Below are 27,090 nucleotides of genomic sequence, written 5' to 3' on the forward strand. Positions count from 1 at the left end.
CCTTCATGGTGTACGTGTGTGGCTCACTCATCCTCCCAAATGCAAAGTCTAGGTTGGTGAATAGGCAAGCACATATGTGTGTATATATAAATATAAATATATTTATATATAAATATATTTATATATAAATATATAAATATATAAATATATAAATATATAAATATATAAATGTATGTATATGTGTATATATATATACACCACCCTACACATTGTTATTTTCTGCTGCATCTGGTTTTCAGCACATAAATGGGACTATTCTAAAAAAAAAAAATAAATAAATTGAAAAAAGAAAAATAAAATAAAATAGAATAAAATAGAATAAAATATAGAACAAAATATAGAATAAAATAGAATAAAATAAGATAGAATATAATAAGATAGAATAAAATAGAATAAAATAAAATAGAATAAAATAAAATAAAATATAGAATAGAATAAAATAAAATAGAATAAAATAGAATAAAATAGAATAAAATAGAATAAAATAGAATAAAATAGAATAAAATAGAATAAAACAGAATAAAATAAAATAAAATATAGAATAAAATAAAAATTAAATTAAAATAGAATAAAATAAAAATAAAATAAAATAAAAATAAAATAAAATAAAATAAAATAAAATAAAATAAAATAAAATAAAATAAAATAAAATAAAATAAAATAAAGTGGCTCAGAATAGAAACACCTTTCTGACATGACAGTGCAGCGAGAAGAAGCTCCACTTACGGGCCTTGGCAAGCTGTACTGGTACATTTCTGGCCTGTAGGTTGGCACCCACTGCACGCCCGCCCGCGGCCGGCTCATGGTGCCCGGGGCGCTGGTCACCACCTCGCTGTAGGGCAGGTGTGGGGCCGAGCCGTAGGCGTCCTGCCGGGGCTGGCCCCCGTGGCCAGCAGAGGCCAGGCTGAAGGCCTCCTCCAGCAGCATGTGCATCTGCTGCCGCACCTCGTCGATGGACGGCTGCGAGCTCAGCGTCGACGTCTCCGAGTGGCCCTTGGCCTGCCGCGCCCGGCCGTAGTTCCGCGGCTCGTTGACGCGGTCAACGTTTGTTTCTTCTATAATTTCAGGCTCGGTCTGGTGGGAGGAATAAAAGTGTGTGTCAAAGGCTTTACAAGACAGAGTTTGTGCAGCTTCAACGCGCTCCAACGCAGATGCAACACGTACAAATCAGGAATTGTGGCGGTGCAGATGCACGACAAATATCAGAAAGAAATTATATGGTGGAGGGGAGAATAACAGCCTTTTATAGTCTACGTTGTCCGCTGGGACAAGTAGCAGGGACACTCTGTAGCAGATTAAACTGTCAATGACTCACTTAAAAACAATTAGAATTAATGTTTGAATTCTTGTCTTAGTTGTGGTATCAATGGCAGTGCAACTGTGCCAGGAAGAGTACGGCTCCCTAAACAGTGCCATCACTGTGAAGGAGCCCTTACAAGGGACAGCTTATTACAGCTAGAGAGACTGAGATCCCTTTGTTCATGCTCTCACACTGTGATTTCTGAAGAACTAAAGTTTAGGAGTTTTTCTGAACTTCCTAACAATGACAACACAAATTCTGTCCTGCCCCTTGCAGAGAACACCCTGGCCCAGCTCAGGGGTCTTAGGCAGCCCCCAAACAGGAGTTACAGGTATTTATGCAAGGTTAAGCTGGGAATAGGGAATGAAGAACACTCCTCAGTGAGCAGAAGTGCTTGGGCAGCTCAGCTTGGAGGGTTACACGCAGGGTGATTCCTTCTGTACACATAAGTACGAACAGAAATCACCTCCCTGATTTTCTTTTGGCTGCAACTCCACGACAGAGAACAATCATCACATTGCAATAAGTTGAAAGTGGAATAGCCACACTTCATCTGTATTTTGTAAGATCAGATTTACAGCCCAGAGTTCTAAAAACATATGTTTTAAACCAGCAACTGATTCCTTATAATTCTTTAAATATCTGTAAAATGCATCGACTATGCCAGGATAACTGGGATGAGCAATAGGATATGTGCCTCCTTCTATATATAGCATGTGGTTAGAACTGTGCTAGTGTTTAAAATAGCCATAAATAAAAGAATGCAACAGGATGTTCTTGTTAAAAATTCCAGCACTATCCTGATCATTTCAGTGTTCTGTAGCTCCTAGTGTGGCTTTTTTTTCCCTCTGTAATAGTGCTTTTCTAGACCTGAATACATAAGTGACTGTGCCCCCAAGTTTTACAAGCTATAGGACAATCACAATACATATTTCTTCCTTCTCAGAGGGAAATATCAAACCAGTTTTCTTGTTCTGTAATCAGCCATTCAGAAAAGAGGTACATTGCTACTGGAAACTTATAATAAAACTAAGTAAAAAACTAATTTGTTTTCTCTGTTTTAAGTATAGCTATATTTTGTATTTAATGAAAATACAGCAGTATATATGGAGAAAAACTGAGATAAAAATTAATCATTTTCACATTAGAATTTAACTATAACTTATATAGTCATGGTTATACAGTACATTATCTAAAATCAAAACCAGAAGACCAAATTCAGGCTTACAGACATCAGATTGAGAAAGGGAGAATGCAACTGCACCAAATGATCTTAAATGGAAAAACTTTGTATGAAATCTTCAACTAAACACTTTCCCTTAATTTTCTTGCTGCATTTTTATTCCACTATTGTTTGTATTGCTACAATAAATAAAAATCAGACACATTTTAGAAGGCTGACTATAAAATGCAATGGTAGTTTGTGTAAGTGCAGCCAAAGAGCCTCTGAAATCATAATGTCCTGACTGGATGATTAATAACCATGGTTCTTCTATTTGCTCATGCCTGTAAAAATGTGAGTGGAATCCCACATAGACCTATTAGTACCCAATGCTGAAATAAATCAGATTTTCTACTGCAACTCACTGGTGAAGCCATTAGACCCCTACAGAATGTTTAAAATATACCCCATGTATACAAGATGCGTATCAGCAGCCAACATTAAGGCAGCTTTGATTTAGCAATATAAAAGTTGACAAGAAGATTTTGGAGGAGAGTAATAATCATTTCTTCTCCTCATATTTTAAAATCTATTTCAATTCATCCTATCCCATTTGCTGTCCTATCAACTGGAGCACGTAGCTCTCATAAATAGAGGCCACTATGCATTAATGCAACCATTACATAAAAACATACAGAGTTACTGTATAATAGAAGGAACATGAAGAAAGCAAACAAAACCCTGCAGTGAGAGACAGACTTTCTATATCTCTTGAATAATTCTGCTGCTGCAACTTTATCAGTAAAATTCTTTATTTGAACATTAATCTATAATGCTTTGGGATGCATAATTTAGCTATATCAACAAAATTATGCCTGTGAATTCTTTTGTATATTGATCTCTTAGACATGTATAATAAAGTCATTTTCTTCCTTTTACACCAAAAACAGCCTAAATATTTTCTGTTCTGGTATAAATCTCATTAGAGCAGTCTAGAGGTTCTAGAGTCTTTCATTTTGGCATTTACTCTACACACAGTTGTTCATGAGCTTTTTGAAAATAATAAGTATGTTAATAAAGCCTCCTTATTCTAATTCCTACTTGAAGGTGATGATAGCAAAACCTGTTGGGATTATTTCAAATGGAAAGTTAGGTACTGTTCAATAATAATTCATTTGTAAAAGACACTACCAAGGCAAATAATGTACCAAGAACATCAAATAGAAACTACACTCCAAAATAATATTAAAAGCTACGTATTCCATATGGAGAAATATAAAATATTGTATCTTTATCCTTTCTTTACCAGTTTTTTAGCTCTGAGAAACAGAACCATGATTCAGAGAAATATCACAAAAATTAATTATAGAGAATGAAGTATTTTTAGAAAAGTATGAATGAAGTATTTTAGAAAACCGTTTAGAAATTTGTTATTGAAAGGAAACCTTGTGGTTGTGCACATGAGTGAGGAGTTCTTAAGGAGTTTTCTTAAAGAATCTGGGAGATCTCAAGCTCTTCTCTTTAAAAAGAAAAGCATTTTTATTGTTGGGAAGAAAAGCCTCAACACATAACCTGGGTGTACTGGCAACTACTCAAATTCCCCCCACAATTTTTTATGTGGTAAAAAAAGTCTCACGACATGAAGGCAATAGGAACTATTTGATTCATACACTGAATTATTTGGCACTGCTTATAAAATGCAAATTTCACTGTTCTCTGGCAGGACTTGCTGCTGGGAGGAAGAGGTTAGCAGCAGTCTGGGAAGACTGGGATATTTAATGTGATAAATCAGATGTCAAAAACGGGTACCAGGTGAAACAGAAAGGGCACAGCACTCAAACCAGCCCTTTTTCAGAGGTCACATTTCCAGATGTGTTTAGTTGGTGAGATCCATGAATTCCATGAATGCAGCCATCAGTGCCCAGCCCTGGGTATCCTGGGAGACAAATCCTGTCAGACACAGCTCCAGGAGCCTCAAACGGGAGCGAGGGACCAGCCCACGCTGCAGGCTCAGGCTTGGCAGCTAAATTTCAATATCCTGTCCCATTTTCCCTGTGGCATTTCTGTGCTTTCGGATGGGAAATGCACTCAGAGCTGCAGTGAATCTGCAGTGCATTGGGCAGAGGGATTTTATGTAACTTATCACTATAGCACTCTGCCAGGGATAGGTCGCTCGACTGCAGAGCCAGAGGCAAGGCAAATGCAATTTTTTCTGTGATGTGCACACGTCTCAGGGTTTATAATTACTCTGAGGACACTTCAGAATCTGCCTAAGCTCATTAATCTACTTTCAAGGGTTTTAACAAATTTTCTTTAAAATATGCTTTATATATAGCATACACAATATATTGAAATATATATTTTTTAATCTGCTGCCGTGCCTGCTCCCAGAACGTTTTCAACATTGATTTCCAGGGAAATATCCCCTGTGAAAAAGTAGCTTTTATTAGCATATTATTGGCATCCTAATTCCTCAGAAAGCAGTGTCCCAGTGTGCCCACTCACAGGGCCCCACATGTCTCCTGCAGTCTGATGGGAAGTGTTCAAATGCAGGGAATCATTTCAGAAATCTGACAACTACAAGCCCTGAAGAATTTTGTGAAAGGTCTAAACTTTCCTGGACACATCCCCCCAAACTTTGGTACTTTCACCTTGCTAAAAACACATTCCTGGCAGAGAGAGGGCTGACAATGAAACCCCCCCCCCCCCTCCCCAAAAAATGCTTTTTCACCTACAATGTTTGGAGGATGGGCACATGTGAACTCCCTTGTTTTCCAGAATGGTTTAGACCTTCTCTAGGGACTGATTTTCAGGGCTGAGCTACAATAGTTCATACACATGACAAGGGATTGAAAAACTCAGCCTTGCCCTGGTGTTGGGGGCTGTTTTTAATTCTCCTTCTGGGTTCACACAGCATCAGCTTGCACCCAGGGTTTGTTCAGGCTGCACAAGACAACTCCCCTGCCTTGTGCTGGCTGCATGAGCTCCCTGGACCATAAAGCAGCATCACCTCTGGCTGAGTTTGACATTTACCTGAAAAAACTCTCCCAGGTCTGATGGGAGCAAGAGGACAATGCCTGTCCCCAGGGGATTCCCACAAAACACTGGGATTTAGCTGAAAATCCCAGGAGCTGGGATTTCTGTTCATTCTGCTGAATCAAGAGAGCAGCTCCAAGCTGTTCTTCAGAACAAACAGAGGATTTTAATTGCACTGAAGAAAGCTCATTGTCAAATAGCCACACACTTAGAGGAACTATCTAAATTCAAGCTTTAATGCTTTGGCAAATAATGGGGTTTGGGCAAACGTTTTGTTTGCCTTTCAGACTGTAAAATGATGTAGAGTGATACATGAAAGAGTCTGAGCTTTTTTCAGGATGCTGGGTGCACATAAACCCCTGTAACACTGAACATCTCAAGGCAATCTGTCTCGTGGTTTATCAATAGTTCCTGGGTTTAGGGGCAAGTTAAGACCTTGCTGAGCAGATTTCACTGCCCAAACCCAATAACCTTACATCATATCCACTGTTCCGGATGCCACGTCTGGGCCTTTCTCGGGTCACCAGAAGATCCATCTCGGTCTCCCCTGGGCTGGGACTGTTCAGGGACTGCCTGCTCCTGTAAACTGAGCTCTTCAGTGGCTGCCTAGAAAACATGAAATGAGAAAAACGGTAAAATGAAAAAAGCAATTAATGACAGGCAGTAGTTGTCAATACTCACCTTTATTCTAAAATTACGATGTTCATAAAAATGCCACTTTGTTGCAGGATAATCTTCCTATAGATATCAAGTGCTAGGAAACAGTAACCTTATTAAGAGATGATTCATTGTTTTTTATGGTTTAAGGAAAATAAAAGTTACATAAAAGACACAGACATTGTAGGTGGCAACTTATCAGATGAAATATGTCCCAAGAAAGTATCAGGACCCTTTTAACTTCAGTTGATATGATTCAAATTTATAAAAATAAAAATGAGAAATAAAATAAAAATGAGAAATAAAATAAAAATAAAAAATAAAATAAAATAAAAATAAAAAATAAAAATAAAAATTAAAATAAAATAAAAATAATAAATAATAAATAAAAATAAAAAATAAATAAAAATAAAAATAAGAATAAATGAAAAATAAATGAAAAATAAATGAAAAATAAAAATAAATGAAAAATAAATGAAAAATAAAAATAAATGAAAAATAAAAAGAAAAGAAAAAAGAGAAAGAGAAAGAGAAAGAGAAAGAGAGAGAAAGAGAAAGAGAAAGAGAAAGAAAGAGAAAGAGAAAGAGAAAGAGAAAGAGAAAGAGAAAGAGAAAAAGAGACAGAAAATATAAAAATAAAAATAAAAATAGAAATAGAAATAAAAATAAAAATAGAAAATAAAAATAAATGAAAAATAAATAAAATCTAAAAATAAAAATAAAAAATAAAAATAAAAAATAAAAATAAAAAATAAAATCTAAAAATAAAATCTAAAAATATAAATAAAAAATAAATAAAAAATAAAAATAAAATAAAAATAAAAATAAATAAAAATATAACAGGATCTCCCACACACACAGATGGGGAGTGGAGATTTTGGTTGCTGATCCTGAGCAATGAGAGAGAAGCAGAAAAACACTCCACTGAAACAAACCCCCAGCAAAGAGAAGAGGAGGAAACAGTAGTGGGAGGACACTGCTTGCAAGATGCTGGTTTTAAATAGGCAGTTTGGTAACTGGCCACAGCTTTCTCAGAGAGCTGTGCTTCCTGAGATTCAGCTGCTCCACTGGGACAAAGTGCTGCTCATCCCTGGGCATTGAGCTTCCACTGCTGCCTGCTCCAAACCAAGGGGCAGCAAAGGCCATAGAAAGTCAGAATAAAACTGAATATCCAAAATACCAGATCATCTCCCCTGCAAAACCATTTCTGCCCCTGTTGCTGATTATAAAAACACAAATGCAGCATCCCTCTGTGAATGCACAGCATGTACATGTCTGCAGGAGGGTTTGCAAAAAGGGGGTACAGGAATTTTATGCTCCATTTTAAGAAGGTCAATTCTATACCAGCAGAGTTTATGAGTTGTTCTCATACTGTATCTGGCCATTACTCATTTGGGTGCACACTCCAGAGAAGCACTGGTCCTTAAGTAGATCAGTAACAGATGAAATAATGGCATGCCAGCTTCATTTATTAACACAGTAATTACACTGCTAGAGCCTGATACAAAGTTATCTTTGCCTAGCCGAGCTATTTTTTTTTTTTCTGCCTTGTGCAATTACTCCATTCAGAATATTCAAATTAGATCAGGTCATCTAACGTGTCTCTGTGCTGCTTATTTTGCACAGGGGACCTGCCAGTGCTCACAGTGAAGTAAGACAAGTTGCACTATTATGTCTGAAGTCACAGTTCCAAGTCACTTCATGACTTGGAACTCAAGAACCATCAACAAAATGAACAGACAAGACAGTCCAAATTAATTCACTGATAAATAATTCTTCAGTTATTCCAGATCTTGTTAACAGCACTTTTTGCCTTGACAGATTAGAGCAGCAGAAACTGGTTTGCAGAAATCCAGAAAGTAGGACATTTACATGATCAGACAGGATAAAAGGTAAGGGGGAAAAAAAAATCAATTTCACGCTTCTGATTAAATAAATTACTCAGGCATGTACTTTGTTTTAAGGCAACTTTCAAAAACTTCTGTGTGACCTTTGATCACAAATCACCATGCTCGTGTTTGAAAGTCCCACATGCACTGCCAAAGCAGAAGACAAGCGGAGCTTTTGGAATAAGTTTCCCCTACAAAAATAATACTGAATAAACTCTTTCTTCCCATGTAGTCTTTCTCTGATTATACTGTGATATTACCAGAAAACAGGGTTATCAGACCTGACAGTCTTCATCTTCTTACATCAAAGGTCTCTAAAATTTCATATGTTTTACAATAGGTCCACTTAGTTGAGGCAATTGTGGTATATTTTCTAAGGGATTCAAATATACAGCTCTGTAAAACATGAAGATTCTTGACCTGATTACAAACTATTAAAGAAAATCCAAGAATAGTGCATATCATCAGTAGGCTCTTAAAAATTACCTAGAGATTGCCAATTGCCTCATTTAAGAGAGTTTTACTAATGAGAAAGGAGGTATGAGCAGGAACAACTGGCATCCAAATGGGTTAGGAAAGGCCTTCTGGGAACACATCTGGAATGTTTTAAAATATGAGGATTATGGTGCTGAAGACTGAAAGGTACCTAGTGCACAAAGCTCTTTGTTCTGGAAAAAAATCAAATCATTTGGCAGCAATGTTTGTAAATCACTTTTAAATACAATTTAAAATTAATCTGAAATATAAAGGTAACCTTGAGTAATCAACTGCATCCCTATTTCCTGATATGTTTTGGAAGTGCTGTAACAATGTGAATGAAGTTAGAGGAACAGATGCAGAACAGAAAAGAGTAGAATGGACCTTTTTCCTAGAAACTTTGAAATCTTTGACTTAGTTTTTCATTATATCATTTAAAAAATTGCAATTTTTCAAGTTTTAGTTTTTGTAACAATGATTCAAAACAGAAAAACACAGAAGTTTGGGGTTTTTTTCAATTATATGCTTACCCAGATTTCTTTGAAAGCAATTTTATTTCATTACAGAAATGCAATTTTATTGATTTGTTTATCAATAACCAAACCCCACTTTACCTTGCAGTATTTTTCAAGGTTTTCCTCCAGCAGTGTTAACATTTTAGCCATCTTATTTTTGTTAGGAAAACAAGGACAATAATTGTCATGTGTGCTGCAGGACATCAAATTCAGTTCCAGGTCTGAGCATGGAAATTTTAGCACAGAATTCAGAACTGGTTTGTTTGTAAACATCTGCAGCATCTGCAAAGTTCATTCCGTGTTCTGTGTCTTCACAGAAAGTGCATCAGAAGCAGTTCTCTCTCCTTCTGCAGGGATGCAGGTGATATATTTAACATTATATATTTAATAAGTTTATATTTATATATTTAACAAGTTCAGCAGCCAGCCTGTTATGGTGCAGTTACCCATTGGAATCCCTTCTCCACAGGAGTTTACCTTCTTCCCAGCAGTTTCTGTCATGCCAGGGATCACTGTCTCAAACAGACTTTGTGACAGATTTACACAACACACTGGGAAACATGCTGGAAAAAATGTATGGGGTCTTCCCACACACTGGCACGTGAGCAAACACACAGCAGTGTATTTAACAGAAAGCACAAAGTGTGGTTGTGTTAAAGCTTCAGTTCAATGTTATAAACACCTCCTGTGAGCCATGTGACACACAATGAGCCTCCAAATTAATGGCTCAATCAGTCACAGCAACACCAAGGCAAAACTGAGGGAACTTTCCAGCTCCCTGGGCTAAATGCATTCCCTGTGCTCTGTCTGTACCTCCTGGACAGAGTGTGCAGAGCAGGGCTCCCATGTCAGGACAGGCTCCATCTCTTACCTTCTCAGTGCACATTAAATTGGAAAACTGCACCAGGAAATCCAGCAAGAACATAACACATGGCTGAGTCAGAATCTCTTCAGTGCAGCCCTGGCAAACAGCACTTGCAGGGCAGCATCCCTCAGCCACTGAGCTCTAGACCTACAGAAATACATCTGATCTCAGCTTTCCCAAGCCAAGAGTGCTTTTGTGATTCCCATTACAGTCTTTTTCATCCCTGTGCCCCGAGAGTAACTGCTGCAGTCTCGCTGTGTGCAATGCCTGTGTCACCAGCAGCACTTTGCAATCAGTTTACTCTCACAGGAAAACTTCAGCCTCAGCTTTCCAGGAGATGGGATGCAAGATTGCATCTCCAGGCATGAGGGCCATTTCCAGAGGAAAGGTGCTTCAGCATCCCTTCTTCTCTCATGGATCAGCTGATGTTAGTCCCTGATTACAGTAAGAACCAGAGCCCTCCTGTGCAAGGTGTAATGCCAAACACACTCTCTTATCCTCCTTCACACCTCCAGAAGTTCCAAGGAAGAGGAATCTGCACACTGTACCATTCCTGGGGCAGGACTGGTGTGATCTCCTCTTTCCAATGTGCCAGTTTGTGTTTCAGAGAGCACCAGCAACACAGCACCCGCCCACGGCAGCGGCTCAGGCACAGTCAGCACCTGCACTCCCCCCTCCTTTCTAAAATGGGGTTTTGAATGCCATCCTCAGGAGACAGTGAAGTGTTAATCAAACATTGGTACTGTTATACAACATGCCAGCTTCACGTGACAGGTGAGCAAATGATGAATTTCTCTGTTAAAGGCACAGGAAGATCACCAGGAACAGGCACACCCCCCCTTACAGATACCACCTGCAGGACTTACATGGCCAAAGCACTGGCTCTGCTATCTCATGCCCACTGCAATAGTTACATTCAGATTAAAACAATGATAAAATAGTAACACCACTGTATTTTGGAGAAGATCCACTTCAGGTGCTAACTTCCTGCCTAAAGTCTGCTCTGAGTATCACCAAAAACATTACTACCACTTTCTGTTTACCTTTGAGAATGACTCACAAGAACTTGTCCCTCCCCTTATATTTTTTTCTTTCTATTTGTTTGTTTTTAACCACCCTGCAGCTTTAGCAGAGGACATGCTTTCCATGGGCTGTATGAATTTTCTTCACAAAGCAGAAGGGATCAGTGACCATACAACAACCACCTGGCTCATTAAAATGTCCCCTCTGACTCCCAAAACATCAACTCTCCTACCAGACGAAGAACTGCAAACAGAAAGTCTCACCTGTTCTTAGGCTCAGCAAATGGAGATGAGACATCTGCATCTGGATCCAAAATGTGGTCAAGCTCTTTCTGGTTTTTCTCATACATCCTTTTTCTGTCTGTCAGCGCCTTGCTATTATCAACCTGTGGGAAATCATAGTAGCCTTTCCTCTTGGCTTTCAGGCGCAGCTTGTTGCGGTAGTGCTCTATATCAGACTTCTGCTTCAAAGCCTTGTTCACCTAAAAGACAAGAAGATGTTTCAGGGCTGCTGGTGGGCTGGCTACCTCCAAAGGATCTTGTCAGCGCGTGTTTGATGCGCCGCGTGTGTCATCCCTCCGTACCACACCGCGCCATCTGCAAGCGGCGAGGAACTGCAAGTGAACAGAGTCGCTGCATTTTTATGGCTTGGCAGATGGTTAAATAATTTTAGCCTTAAAAAAACTGTGTACCATTACAACAGTGACTCAGAGACACCCACTGTGGAAAAACACGGGTGGTGTCAGCCAACTGCCGCGACCCAACGCCGCGCGTGCTTCGGCTCACCCGTGAGAACTCTGCTGGGCTACACAGACACTGCCCCTGACTACACAAAACCTTCAATAAGTCACCACTGGTGGCTGGGGAAGAATTCCAGTGAAATGTCATCAAATGTTTCTTTTGTTTATACACTTTCTTGCAGACCTCTTATGGGCTCCTGTCAGAGAGGAAACTTAAAGGGGTGTTTGGTCTCTCCTGGTACAGCTTAGTGCCATGGTTTCTCCTAAGTGTTGAGAAAACTTCCCTTCTGCTTCAAACTGCAAGTTTTCCTTGGAAATCAGGAATTTACTTGAGCTTTGTGCTTCCAGAGTCAAATTCTCGGTCTTGTGGAACTCTGGGAAGTGTGTGTGTAAGGGTGCACACAGCACCAGCAGTGTCATCCTGCTGCCTTACAGAAAGGAGATGCTGAGAGCTAAATAAACCTTTCTCCGAGTTGGAAAGCTACATGACACATCAGGACTTAAAATACAAGTATGAAATGGAGCACAACAGGCTGCAATAATCCAGGCCCACATGGGACCTCTGATGACACTGTCTTTTACAGTGTCCCTGGCAGCAGCCCTGCCTGCTGCCTTAAACTGTGTTTAACTGTTTAAATGACTGTTGCAGTGTGAGTTTGTAAACAAGGAATTTCTGTGGCTTGTTCCCATCATGTTCAACAGCTTCATAAAAGCCTCAGCCCTTTGTAAAAGGACTGGTCTTGATTAAATCTACATCAAACATGAGTATAAGTATTGCAGTTAAAGTATTGGCCAGCATCTGGAGCAGATATTTTGCCATCCCACTTTTTTTCCTTTGAAACAGCTGCACCCTCTGTGCACAGGCTGCAGTGCAGAGCAAGGCCATGGTCCCACTGTCCCCCTTCTCACTCTGATCGAGATTTTATTGCTCAGTATAGGAAGATCAGTTTGGCACTCAGGTGATCTATACATATTTTCATACCCAGCCACAGAATTCAGGTAGGAATTCTTCTGCTTTCTGCCTTCATGTCTCATTTTTATAAATAGGAGAGAGGGACACTGAGAGAGTAGGAATACAGAAAGTCACCTCTTCCAAGGCTGCAGGCATTCACAGGTGCCTTGTGAAAGGGCAGATCTTAAACTCTCAGACCTCTGAGCCCACAGTGCTAATGGAACTTTATACAACATAAAGGTGAGAAGCTCCTGGCAGCCCTCCACTCTAACAGGCTTAAGATGGTTCCACTTGTGGCTGTAGCCAAGGAAACACCTGGAGACACTTGTCAGGCAGTCCTCACCTCTCCATTGATGATGGCAGACTCCTGGCTCCTCTCTGAAGCAGCGTGGACAGCAGGGAGAGCCACGGGTTTGATGGCGATGAGCTGCACCGAGCCCGAGGAGGTGTCGAAGGGGTCAATGGCAGACTTGGCCATGTTATCAAAGAGAATCCCTCCTTCCTCTTCATCACTCACGGCCACTAGAGCACATCAAACTCACTCAGCACAAAGACACAGACATTTCTGCTGCATGCTCAGGGGGAAATTCAGCAAGCACACGATTTGGATTAATGATGTGCTCGGTGCACTCGAGGTGCAGGCCTGGGAAACCTTCACAAGGGGAAAAACATCCCATTAGATCACAGGAAACATTATGTATTCACAGGATTACCTGTGGCTTCCCCAGAGAAGGTTGATTTCCAATCTGTGCTAATAAGATGGAAAAAAGGAGAAGAATGACATGGGAAGTTGTAGGAAAATGACAGTGAAAGTTAAAAGTCGATGATTTCCTAGGATTCACATGGAAACACACACACACACAAGTGCCCACGTGCCAAGGCATCGGCAGCTACACCTGATCAAACCCAAGAGTGCAGCTTTCTTTCCATCTAATGCTGCAATTTTGCTAAAATAAGTAGGTTTCTTTTTCAAAACTTATTAATGCTAAAAATGTCATTTATTAAAATAAAAGCTTTTTCTGCTGTGTGTTAAAAATGCTTAAGAAAATGATGGTATCTAATCTTAATTTTTTGCTTTGCAAGCAGACTTCAGGTCTCTGTGAAGTTAGACTGTTAAAATTTCTTAAGAAATTAAGAAAAGGCTTCTCTAAATCTTTAAAATTAAATGGCATGGCAAAGCATCTTTAGTTTGAGATTTCTATATAAATGGATAATTCTTCCCCATGCAATTGGGCCCCTCCTCCTCCAAATTTTCTTTGCAAACCTGCATCACTTTGTCAGCTGTTGAGTCTGAAAACTCTTACCCACATTTTGAAATGAAAGAATGACACTAAAGCGTGAGCAGAAATTCTACAAAGAGATCCTTGCAAACACTTTTGACTAATTATGCTATTAGAGGGAAGAATGCTTGCTCCATCTCCTAACTGACAGGAGCAGAGATCCTCTGCTAAAGAACAAAGTGGCCTGCTCTAAATTTATTTCCTCTGAAAATACACTCTGGTTTAATATTTAATCACAGCACAAATTACAATGGACTTGTATAAACTCAGCAGTTTAGACAGCCAATGATTTTGGTAAGAAAATATTTGGCAGTATTTGACAGCAGTAACATAAAGCATGAACCTACTGAGTTAGTTCATTATCTCTGTTTGTGCTCAGTGGGACTGGAGTCAGCACCACTTGAGCTTTTGAGCAATAGATGGGTTAAACCAGTTTGTCATTAAATATTGTCCCTGCAGCTCCACAGAACTGCCCAAACACCACAGAGGCTTTAGTGGGTCTTGAATGCCTCTGTCCCAACTGGCCATGCTCAAACACTTCAAATGTGTGTTAATTAATTAAAAGGAAGAAAAAATAAGGGTGAAAAGAATCAGAAACCACAGATGACAGCTAATTCTGATGGGGAGCACTAGCACCACAGAGCACCTTCAGTATCAGCCCTCTCAAAGGTGAGCACAACTCCTGCACCTACTGCAGCACTACTGGCATGGAAATGACAGCCAAAAGGGACTAGAAATTGGAATTTTATTCCACCTTACCTTAGCATTTGTTCATTTATAATCTAAAATTTTCCCACTGCCTGTTTTTTACTGGTAGGTGATGAGCAGAGGTTGTGATCTGCAGCCACTGGCACACTGCTATAATCTGCATTGGCAGTGAACCCTAGCAAGCAAGGGAATTTCATCATTTGCTCCTGTCCATCTCCTCCCAAGAGAATTTACAGCAACCATTTATGAAGCACAACAACCCCTGAATTTTGAAAAACAAGCCAAAGGAAGCTCAGAGAAACACTGGATAAGTCCTGGAGTGTTTGTTTCTGCTGTGTATCCCTGCCCTGGGCCAGTCCTCCCATCCCAGCATCTCAGCGGGGTGAGCAACTGGCCAGCATGGGAAACTTCAGGAAACTGCCCACACATTCTTTATAGCCACTCACAATAATCACCCTTGCTTATTACAGTTAGCAACATGGTTTAAAAGTGATGTTTTACATTTCTGTTTTCCAACAGATGCATTCCAGCACTCCTGTGGAGGTGCTTACTCCTGCCTGCACTGCATGAGTGCAGAGTGAGACTCAGAACCTGAGCTGCAGAAAGGGGCAAAACCCAACTTTATCACTTAACAGCAATTTCCTATCTCTGAAATACCTCCTGCTAGATACCTCACACCACTGAGATCAAATTTCTCCTCCTAATCTCTCTGTGACTGCAGCACACCAAGATCTATCCAGAGCAGTCATTTATTCGGGTCGAGTGCCAGGTGCAGTGAAGATCAGTGGGGTTCCTGAGGAGCAGGAGCATCCCTGAAGCTCTGTCTCCACCCAAGATCTGCCCCAGGGATGCTGTCCTCCCATTTCCATGCAGCTCTGCGTTATTCCAGCCTGCAATGCCAGCAGGTGGTGCTGCCCACTCGTGACCAGCTGGTCCCATGGAAATTGCTGTGGGACTGCAGATCTCAATGGTTAAAAGACAATTAGACAGGTGAAGTATTGTTTTTATCTAGTTAATAATTTAGAGTTTCAAATAAAATAAAAAAAGTGATACTTTTGTCAGCCAAAGATTTCAATTAGTGCCATGGAAGATTCCTTGTCTCCTCTCTCTTTCCTTTTACTTTGTCTTTCCTCCCCTCTCCCTCATCAAAATATGTTGGAATGAAGAAAAAAAGGACTGAAATACTTATACCTAAAATTAATAAATAAAATTAAGGACATTTAAATTGACTGTGAATCAGGTAACCTTCCAGCCAAACACCTGAAACAAAGATTTTGGCTGTCCTGCTCAGAAGCAACAGTTTGAAAGATTTTGGAAGCCTTCAGAAAAAGAATGACATCAGTAGAGAAAAACACATAAGGCCAAAAGTTGGGAAATACTTGCAAGCAAGTGGCCATGCTCTGCCTTTTCTTACATCACTCAATGAAGTATTTTTAAAGATTTATTTTGCTTGAAGGGCAGGCAAACATTGTAACCATACCTACAGAATATACCTGCAGTTTGACAAAGGGCAAGCAATGTCACTCATCTAAAATGTCTCCTTAGGAAAAAGCCCAGATACCAGTATTTCAAACAGAAATCCTGACTCCTCAGCCTGATTTAATAATGGAGAGCTAATTTCCATTTTAGAGAAAATCTCTATATAAAGAAAAAAAAAAGGTCTTTTTTCTATGTCTTCCAAGTCATTCCACTGGTCAGATGACTATGTCCAGAAAGATAACAAACATGAGCTTTGAGCAATAAAAAACCCCCATCAGTTTCTGAAGGAGTTTATAGGCCTATAAGTAAAATACAAGTTTCCCAACATTAGTGTCTGAACCTTTCCAGGACAGAAGTACCTCTCTGTGAGATACTGCAGTGGAACAGAAAACACAAAAACCCTTTCACAATTACACCCAGCTCTGAGGCAGTGCAATTCTAACCTCTCCCAAACAGCACAAATATTGTATTTTTGGAAGCAGACAGTTTAAACTAATGGGAGCAGCTCATGATTCCTCCTGGACAGTATTTCCTTGGGTGTAAATTCTGCTAAATGCTTGGTGACGTGCCTGAGGTGCTGCAGTCCTGGGTTTGCCTGGGATCCTGAAGCAGGAGCCACCTGAGCAGGTCATTTGAGATCTCCAAAGTGGTATTTGCAAGTTCCCAATGAAACTGCACACAGGGTGAGGACTTGTCCCTTAGCTGCTTGTTTTGTTCCCTTTCTGTGAGAGTTTCCTACAAGGATCTCTCTCTGTGGTTGTGTCTTCTTCTCCAACCACATCTGCCTCATCTTTCTAAACATCAAAGTCTTTTAAAAAGAGACCACATATTTCATAATGTTTCCAGTGAATCCCCCAGCCCCTTTTCTTGGCTGACACTACTGTAATAAGTTGGTACATTCACTAATTAAAATTATTTAACTGACAAGGACGAAGAGCACACAAAATACAGGGAAGACATGAGAGGTTACAACAAGCTTCTTTAAGGAAATGGTGCTCCAGGAGCTTTAAAAACCTTTGCAGAAATAGTCCTCTGTTTGCACAATAAAACTGTACATTTGTCTTCTTCAGTGCTGACGTTTTAGTGAAAAATCTCAGCCATCCAGACTGCCACTGGGTCTGATGGCATGAACATCTACATGCTCTTTACACCACTGCATGGATGAAAACTCCTGTCAGACTCAATCAGTGGCACAGCAAAAGTCATCCAGAGGGGAAGGCAAACACAAATGAAGAAATATTTAATTGTGTGACCACTTGGAGATCCCAGATCCCTCAGAAATCTGCTGCAATGGGCACCTTAGCACTGCAGTGTGCAGTATTTTCTTCCCATGGGAACAGCAACCAAAATGGGTCAGAAAAAAAAAAAAAAAAGGAAATATTGAGTAAGTCTGAAGAAATAAAAGGGTTTGCAGTCACCAGCAGGATGTTAGCAGGGTCACAGTGCTCTCACTATTTAAAGCAAATAAACAGCAAAAAGAAAGGGCAATGGAAGAAATGGAAACAGTAAGGGGAAGAATGAGTCTGTGTCACACAAGCTGAAATCCTGGGAGGAAAGGGAATCAATGTGTAAAGCTTCTGGGAGGTTCAAGAGCAACTGGTACAATTGCACAGGATTACAGCTAAACAGGTGGATTTTATTTATTCTTGGGGATTTTTACTCCCCTGTGGTTAGATGTAGTAAATTACTCCAAAAAGCCTAGGAGTTTGTGGTGAGGAGATGAAGAACCAGATGAAATCCCTAATTAACTCCCTTTTGGGGGCAAATGAAAATACTGCTTCAGGATGAGGGAATGGATGATGAAAAGAGTAGGCTCCTTCCTCTACACCACAAATTCTTCCCAGCACTCTGATTTCTTAGCCTTCCAAAGGCATCATGAAGGGGAATCATCTCTCTCCAAATCTGCACAGGTGCTCCAGTGCAGTTGCTAGGGCTCCTTTCTGACTGGACCTTACCTCCAGAGATCTGTCCCAGTTGGCCATGACCCTCTGGAAGCAACTCTTTCCATTCTGACTTATACTTCAGCCAGCACAAAAAAAAGGCAGAAAAAGGGTGCTGGATGTTTGTGGGATCCACCAGCTCCCCCAGCTAACTCTCTGTCCAAGCTGCCACATCACTGCCACTAGACAGCATTGCTGTTGCCATATTTCACTTTCTTTTGAGTCACCGTAGACAGCTGCTCAGAAATTAAAAAAAAACAGGCTTTGATGCTGAGCTGCCACATCAGACAGAGTGAAAACTAGTGGCCCACACTTCTGTAGAGTAAAGGAGGCAATGCATCATAGCTTGGCAGAGTTACACCCAAAAATCCCTTTGATTTTAGCTAAACCAATAATAAAAGTTTTTTTCCCTGCTTCTTTGCTCCTGTAGAAAACTCTTGCCTGGACAATGGAAATTATAGCCTTAGAGACTGGTATTTTAAAAAGGAGTGAGGCTCTTGACTGAATGACTTCTGAAAAGTTACATCTGTTTTCAAAGACAATGTCCAAATGATTGGAAAATGAGAAATTGGTCCAGCTGGGGAAGGTTTCTCACACAAAGTTTGACTTTTTGGAAGTGCTGCTTGTACATCTCCACCTGTGGGGATGAGGTTTAAGTATAAACCTGAGCTCAACTGCACAACTTTAGTCCAAAAGCTGGGGAGTCATGTGCTTCATTAGGAATTGATAGCAAATCAAAACTTTGGGTTTCTCTAGAAAAAGAAACAACCAATCACACTCTCCCAAAGACATTAATGGGAAGGTTGCAAGTTCAAGCACCTAAAAGTTGAAAACAAACCTACATGAATTTCATTGGCTTCACTGAGTGAGGAGCTGCTGAAAGGAAAGCTTGCACTGTGGGCTGGTTTAGGTATCCAGGTCTGAGTGGGTTCAGTCATTTGCTTCTCCCTGGATGATGCTGGGCCTGATAAATCATGGGCAGAACTGCTAATATGCTGTTCTTCTCTTCCACATTCTCTTACAAACCCATCTCAGAAACCTCCAGTACTTCTGTTGGCTGATTCATCCATATTACAATCCTCTAACACACATAACTGGACACTTTTTTAAAAATACTTTCATTTTTTTAGGTGTCTGAATTAAATGAATGTAGAACTCATCAACTTTAGAAAGAAAAATTTCTATTAATATAAGTGTTCCTCAAGAAAAAAACATGCTGTTTTCTTACAAAATCCTATCACTGTTTTATTCAAGTAGATATTTTGTGTTTTCTGTAGAAATAATGTTCAGCTGAAGAGTGCTCCTGATCCTCCAAAGCATCACTCCTGAAGCCAAGCTGGTCAGTCTGTGCTGCTTTCACATTGTTCACTCACAGCCCTGACACACTCCATGTGCAGTCAATTTTGACACAAGCCATACAGAATTTACGTACTGAGGTAACATCCAGTGCTGTCACTCTTCCCTGTAACTAAATGTCAGCAAGAAATAGAATCTAAAATTGGTCTGTAACTATGGCAACTAATGAGCCATTCTGACTTGGAGTCCCCAAATCCAGCATGTGACCATCGAGGGATTCATTCCAGTTTGAAGATGCTGCTGAAGATTCTCAGAGAAGAAAATCTGCTGCTGCTTTTGCCGACGTGAGCGCCAGAGCCAGCGGCCAGGATGGGAGCTGGAGCAGGCTCGGGCAAACAACGGGGAGAAAAGCAGCTTCCTTCTGAAAGTGGAAGGAAAAGCAGGCACCAGCTTCTGTGGATGCTAAACTCACTGGGTAAAGGTAAAACCCTGCAGAAAGCACAAGCTGTCAAAGGTGACAGCGGTGCTCGTAATCACAGCACGGGGGAACAGGCTCTGGGATGAGAAGTCATGGGTGCCTTGAGGTTTGGGTTTTTAATTTCAATTTCAATAGACATTCGTGATCACACAGCTCTGAACTCCATTAATTCTGACAAGGGGAGGTCATTTCATCTGCCATGACCACATCCTCCTTCTCAGAAGCTGTTCTGAAAGGGTTGTTTGAGGAAACTCTCCTAAACATACATTAAAAGACATGCCTACAGCTAAAAGTTTCCCATCTCTTTACCAGGGAACAAGGCATTCATTCCCTTTCATATCTCTGCCAGAGGACCAGGTGACCCTTTTTAGTGGCATGGCAGTCAAGTGAAGAGAGTTCCTCCAGAACTGAAAGCTCTACCAGGAGGGCTCTGCAGATGAGGTGTGTCATGCACAGGTTCCTCCTAAATTTTAATGAAATTAAGATTTAAATTAAAGGGTCACTATTTCCTTCTACTACATTCGTGCTTACTTATTTAAGTAGCTTGTGTATGTTCTAGAAATGCACTACAGCCCAGATCAGAAGGATGTTAGGTGTTATTTTTTAGGTGTTATTGTTTAGGGTGTTAGGTGTTACCTTTTAAAAAAACAAACAAAACTGCGTTATTACCAATTTTCTATGAAGATGTAAAACCTAACAAAGCAAAAAAAAAACCTTCATTAAATTATTTTGTCTACCCATGTAAATAGCATTTTGAACTGATTTGAATATTGGATTTCCTGGGTGGAGAAAAAGAAAAAAAAAAAGAAAAAAGCCATCATAAATTACAGCTTTTAACCGTGGAAAATGCAAATGTCTTGTAAAATGAGCTACATTTCATACAGTGAAAAAATAATTAACCCCTTTGAAACCTAGAACCTGTTAGCCAGTTTTCTATTCATAAGGAAAACAAAGCTATGGGAACAAAGCTGTAACTCAGGAAAAAAAAGCAGAGAGGAGAAAAGCGAGGACAAAAGAGGATTGGATACTTCTCTCATCAGATGTTCCTGATCCATCTCGAGTCACAAGGTCACCCCCATCAACCAAAGTCTTGTAAGAAACATCCAGCATGACATCCCAGTGTATCAGGAAAAGCTGACAGTAAGTGTTAATGACAAACAGGTGTGCCAAGGGTGTGAGGAAAGACAAAGCACTGGCTGTTTCACACTTTCTCAAATTAATTTTTATCTAATTAATTCATTTTCATCAGATCTGGGCCAGCTTAGCAGCAGCAGAGGAAGAAATTAATATCCTAGGGATCCACACAACAAAAAAAGCTGTAAACTCTACTAAGAAGCACCACATCTTCATTAGTTTACTGGTATTCCAGGAAAAAACAAAAAGAGGGGGAAAAACAAAAAAGCAAGAAAACTTGGGAAGTCCCACACACTGGACAAACACCACGGTGTTTGATGGGATGTGGAGAAACAGTGAAAGCAGTAAAGGGGAAGGAGAAAAGCCAGCAAATGAGCCACACACAGAACACCCAGGGGTTGCTGGTATGAGAAATTGGTTTCAGATGGTTCCCCTGGTGTGGGCAGGGCAGCAGGAGCGACCACAGCGAACGCTTCTCACCGTTCCTCTTCCTCCCCTCGTCTTTCGCCGCTTTCTGCGGTGCCATCACTTTCTGCAGCGAGCTCCGGCCAGAGCTGGGCTTTCCCGACCCATTGCTGAGGATGGAGCCGTTCTGGCTCGGGGACCGGCTGCAAGTAACCATAGCAACAAGGCAGGACGTGAGTTCTTCCTCCTAAAGCTCCTTTCAAGGTTATTTCGTTCACGCGGCTTGCACGGCTGAGTTTTCAACAGCGATTTGGTACCAAAAGGAGGCAGAATGGAAACAGCAACGCAGCAAAGGATGGGAGGGAGGTGAACATGACTTGGACAATTAGTTCAGGGCTGGTGGGCATCTCGAGGGCTTGGAATGCAAGTGCTCCTCATGCATGAGCCCCACAGTGATAAAAGTGCCACCACCGAGGACAAAAAGTCCCATTGGCAATTCAGTGTCATTAACCCAGACAAAATAAAGCAGATCTTTGTTTTAGGATGTGTGGCCAAACCGATTCCTCTATTATTTAGTCTGATTTTACAGTCAACTGTTGTCAGCCACAGAATGCAAATGCAAAATGCAAAATACACTCACTCACTTTGCACGTATGCAAGGTGATAAGAAAATTCTCCTTTTGGTACATAACCCGGTTAAATCAGTGCCCTCATTGGCTGAAACCCCTAAGAAAATGCTTGTTTTAATGAGCTGGTTTTAATTGCATATCCCTGTCCTGCAAGTGGTCCCTGCCCAGGGTGAGGAGGGAGGGCAGGGCAGAATCTCTGTGCCTTCAGTCCCAGCGAGGAGCAGGGACAGAAATGGGCAGTGTGCTCTGAGACCAAGCTCCCACCACAGCTTCTCTGCTTTTTTTGGGGTGGACAAGTTACTCAAATCCTAATGCACCAGTTGGGAAAAGCAGGCCACAGCACAAAACAGTATATTTGGTGCTAGTCTGCATCCAGACACAGTCACGTTATTTTTACATGTGAAACTTGCTACAAAGGGAATGAAAACACTCCACAGGACCTGTGCAGTTACTCACAAACCTTTCTGCAATCTACCACTGAGTTGTCATGGGCACTGACAGGGTGATGTGAAGAGGTTACATTAGAGGAAAAAATAATGGGCCTAGTCACAGAGGCTTCCATTTACAGAGAAAAAGAATAAAATCAAATTCTATTGCTGTCACAACGGTTTTATAACCAGAAAATGGTACTAAAACAAAACAACTGTCAAAGCCATCCTGTAAATCATTGCCAATACTGTATCATCAGCTTGAAACATTCATTTACCTCCAGGTCTGGCCGCCCTGCCTGGTGTAAGTAGAAAGCATTTAATGTGGGCAGAACTGCAAGGGACAAATATGAGAAAAGCAATTCTTGGGGATTCACTTTTGAAGATAGCCTAGGTGAAATATGTATAATTTAAAACAGGTTCTTTCCAGCTACAGGGCTCTCAGAGAACTCAGCCCAGTCCAGCCTGAGGGTTTCCTTGTGAAATTCTATTGAAAATAAGTGTTCTCGACATTCCTCCCTATAAACCTGTCTGTCGCTGCTAAATGAATAATCCCAGCCCAGTAAAAAAAAAATCCATCCAGGGACAGAACAACACCTGGAGAAAATCTGCTCAACTTGCGAACACAGAAAAGAAGAGCATGGATAGCTTGCACAACGATTTCTGTGGTGACACTAATCCCAATAGTCATCCTTTATAAGTGGCCCTCACATTATTAACTGAGAAGTTTCTTTCAGTGGTGATAGCAGAGAGGATAGTCTGATCAGTTACCAGCCACTTCATGGCTGTCTGGTTTGAATTGACCTTTTCAGGCTGTAAAGTACCCTGAATGAAAGAGCAAACACATAAAGGTCAAGAAATATTTCTTCATCTTCAGCAAGCATTAAATTCCATTTCCAGACACTGCTCCTGGGAATGAAAAATACTGAAATTCTGCATGTTCTCACTTACTCAAGTAATCACCCTAAGGGAGGAAAAACTAACTCTTAGTTATTTACTTAGAAGGGCACCAAGGTTCAGCACATTTTATAATGAGAATAACTTTCCTGGATTGGGTTTGCTTATCAGCATTTGTTTAAAAGGGTGCGGATTAAGTGGGGGATTTTTGCACTCACTCAAAAGACTGAGTGAAGTGCTTAATCACTTTGGTTAGAGGATTAATTAACAGGGCTGGTTTACATTTTTTATGTGTGTTTATACATGGCTTTGGAGAGGCTTCAAAACATTTTAAAGAACAATTCCTGCAAAGACTTGACCTGCCCAGCACCAGCACCAGCTGCAGGTGTCACGGTCATCTTCCATTTGTCATTTCCTCAAAGGATGGAAGACTTTGAAGGGGACAGGTGCTGCTTGGTTCACAGGGACTGTAGGACCTAAACCTCACATTTCAATGGCTTGTAGTGTGAACACCACCTCACTGGCATTGAATGGCAGAATAAGTTTACATCCAGCTGCAGCTGGCTCGCTCTTCTCTCCTGGTGTGCCCTGCAGACAGCTCTTCCCATATTCCAGGTGATTCACTACACAGACAAAGGAGTAGGACAAACCAGGCAGGAGCTCAGGATCCTTCTGGCTGTTTTTCTGCAGGGAAAACCTCAGCTGATGACCAGTGGGGATGTCTACCCCCCCGAGAAGAGCAGCAGTGTGAGTCCTCCAGCCCCACACCATGCTGGCTGACACCTCCCCATCCAGCATGTGTGTGCAGCAACACTGTGCTGAGTATTCCAAGCTTTCCCATTATTCCAAAGTGGGGAATGCTGGATGAGATGAGGTGACTCAGCTAGGAAGGCTTGGTTTTCTCCAGAATTTCTCTGCAGTAGTCAGCTGCTTTCCTTGTATGTTATCAAATCCCTTCAAGAAGCCAGGCCCGTGTAATGTCTGAGAGCTACACAGCAACAGTTACCTCTGTTCAGGTTGTTCACCTAACAGGTTTATTTTCCTCTCTTTCCTTCAATATCTATCCTCAGTTCCACTCTCATTTAATACCAGGGAGAGAGGGTAAGGTGAAAACTGGCCTGAAAGCATGCAAAACAGCTGGGATAAAGGGATAATCAGCTTCCCTCGCCTCGACAAGAAATATTCAGCTATTCTGTTGATGGCTGAGGGAAGGTGAAACTGAGGTAAAACTTCCTGACAGGAAAGGCAGGAGAGAACAGATTGCTGGAGGAGGTTGTGATCATCCCACCAGTGGAAGACCTTAAAATAAGGTAGATAAAGTTGAGTTAGGGGAGTGTTGGACCCTGCAGCAGAGAGGAGGAGCCAGATAGCTTCCTGGAGATCTTGAATCCATGATCCTACAAGCCTAGAGACTTTATTATGAAGAGTGAGAACCTGGGACACTTTACCCTAGACACTGACATTATCTAGTCTATTCTTACACTTCAGAAGTTTTGTCCTGCTGTAGATGCTTTGGATTTAGAGGTCTTCCATAATTTAGTGGGTGTTTAGGGTTTCCCCTGGTGCTAGTGAAGGCACTGGCTCTAATTCTGGAGTGACAGAGCCTGCCAGTGGAGTGACAGCAATTCACAGTGGCTGAGAACCTGTCTTTTGGTTCCTTGAGAGATTTCTAGTGCTCATGCTACAGCTCTCACGTTTCATTTGGGCTCATCTCTTGTGCAACACCAACACTCCCATAAAAAGCCTCTTCACCTCCTCGGTAAGGCTCCACTTGGTTTTATCTCATATTTTGCAGCAGCAGAACATCCAGCACAGACCAGTGTTATGCCAAGGATACATCCTGGAGAGGAGCCATGTGCCACACACACAGCCTGGGTGCCAGCCCTGACAGCAACCAGCAGCACATATCCTATTAACCCTTTCCTCTGTGGAAAGGCACCAGGTGCCAGCCCATACCTTTTCCTTGTTTCGTTGGATTTGGCAGTTTTGATGGTGCTCCCATCCTGGGTAGTTTCTCTCTCCTGGGAGGCAGGAGCATCTCTGACTGGAAGTGGAAGGATGACAGTCTCCTGAGTCACAGGTAAAACCTCATCCTCTGCTCCCTGCTGGCCCAAGTGTTGCTTGGCATAGTCAAAGCCTTGTACTGGCTGCAAAAATAAAAATAAAAAAGGAGAAATAACAGAAATTTCCAGCATGTGTTAGATTTAATATAAACTTTCAAATTCAATGTAAAATTTTTCACTGCTCCTTAACTTTTTAAATTACATAAGTGACAGGTAAAATACATTGATTACCCTGTGAATGCCCAAAAGGAAACCAATTCTCTGATGAGATCTCCATTGCACACATTTTAGACATGATTAGTTAGTATAAAATTGATCTTGGCTAACCTTTCTTACCCTGCTGTAACACCCTCAGAGATTACTTTGACAGACAGTGGGAGAACGAGGATGTGGAAGAAAAAATAAGGAGTAAAAAAAAAATAAAAATAAAACCACACAGAAAACTTTCTCTGACAAAACCCTTGTGTTTCCGAAGGAGGTGGGAGTAATTTATTCCCAGTCAAGCCAAAGTAAAAAAGGCACACATCAGAAAGTTTCATGGACAAGATTTTCCAGAAAAGAATCTTTTTCAGATCAGTGAAATTAGATTTCCCCTGGCTTGCCAGTTGCCTACTGGGAAGGATATTACTGACTTCACTTGTTTCTCTTGGGAAGCGGCATTTCACCAGAGCCTTGCAGCAAGGCAGTTCTTGCCCAGCACAACTAACACATGCCTTCTGGGCAAAGCAGCCAAGGAAAGGTGGATTCTCTCAATGGAAAAATTAAACATTTAGACAGAAGTTGACTTTCCAAATAGTATTTTCAATTAGAAGGGGAAGAGAAGGGGGAAAAAATAAAAATACAAAAAAATCCAGCATTATCTGTTGGTAAAAAAATGAATAAATCACTCAAAGAAATTCCTGACTACCTCTGGAAAATGTTTTCCTCTACACTAAATAAAATTAACTTACCAAAAATGGGAAGGTTGCTCTTCCTGAAGTAAAAAGACTATTGACAAAATACTAAGGACCACAAAACACTTGAAAGTTGAGCAAGTGGTGATTTTAAACCTCACACATAGCTTGGGAAATACTTTAGCATTAGCTCATGTCTGATTACTCTATCCAGGTTCCTCTCATGTCATCATTGAATATTTTAGTTCCAAAAGCAAATCAGCAGGAGAAAAAAAATTTCTGCTGGCACAGAAAAAGGAGGAGCTCTGAAAAGCATTTTCTCTTGTTGTATCCCTCACTTAATCTGGGCTGCAGCTCTAAATTCAGGTACATTTCACAGGTGATCTCAGTCTGACAAGAATGGGGCTGTTCTGCACTTTTTGAACCACAAAAAATGTTTTTTCTTTATGTGGACCTGCATGGCATTCCCAAACTCCTGCTCAGACTGAGGCTAATGGTTCCTAATGTGTTTCCATACTTCAGCATTCCTCTGATAAGAAGCTTCCATACATTAAGGAGAAGACAAATCCACAAATCACCCCCATGGAACTTGCAATATATCAGAGAAATGCCTTCACCATCAGCCCTCCATGGCAAGCAGGGTACCACAAAACAGCCACCAAATGAGCCACCAAATATTGAGAATCACAAAACAGGCAGCAAATGAGGGAAAGGAAGCAGAAGCTGTGTGAAGAACAGCTAGGGAGAAATGCTGCACAATGTCCTACATAATAATAATACTGTTAACTATAATAATGTTTTTCAGCCTCATTGTAAATATTAAGTGTCGGTTGAGACACCCCTGA

At 40.9% G+C, this 27,090-nt stretch overlaps 1 protein-coding gene across 1 annotated transcript in view; it reads right to left on the reverse strand.

Annotated features, from left to right (window-relative positions):
• Window positions 1-27,090, reverse strand: part of KIAA1549L (KIAA1549 like) — a 78,719-nt gene that overhangs the window by 22,317 nt on the left and 29,312 nt on the right. Inside the window, exons 12-17 of the mRNA XM_088057414.1 lie at window positions 25,246-25,436; window positions 21,411-21,538; window positions 12,959-13,137; window positions 11,188-11,405; window positions 5,975-6,104; window positions 727-1,074 (exon numbers count right to left, since the gene is read on the reverse strand). Of these exons, the coding sequence (XP_087913540.1) occupies window positions 727-1,074; window positions 5,975-6,104; window positions 11,188-11,405; window positions 12,959-13,137; window positions 21,411-21,538; window positions 25,246-25,436 (1,194 nt within the window). The remainder of the gene's footprint in view (window positions 1-726; window positions 1,075-5,974; window positions 6,105-11,187; window positions 11,406-12,958; window positions 13,138-21,410; window positions 21,539-25,245; window positions 25,437-27,090) is intronic.

Source organism: Pseudopodoces humilis, chromosome 7, assembly GCF_049639895.1.
Source record: "Pseudopodoces humilis isolate 2021_Gansu_Grassland_sample_001 chromosome 7, ASM4963989v1, whole genome shotgun sequence".
NCBI lineage: Eukaryota > Metazoa > Chordata > Aves > Passeriformes > Paridae > Pseudopodoces > Pseudopodoces humilis.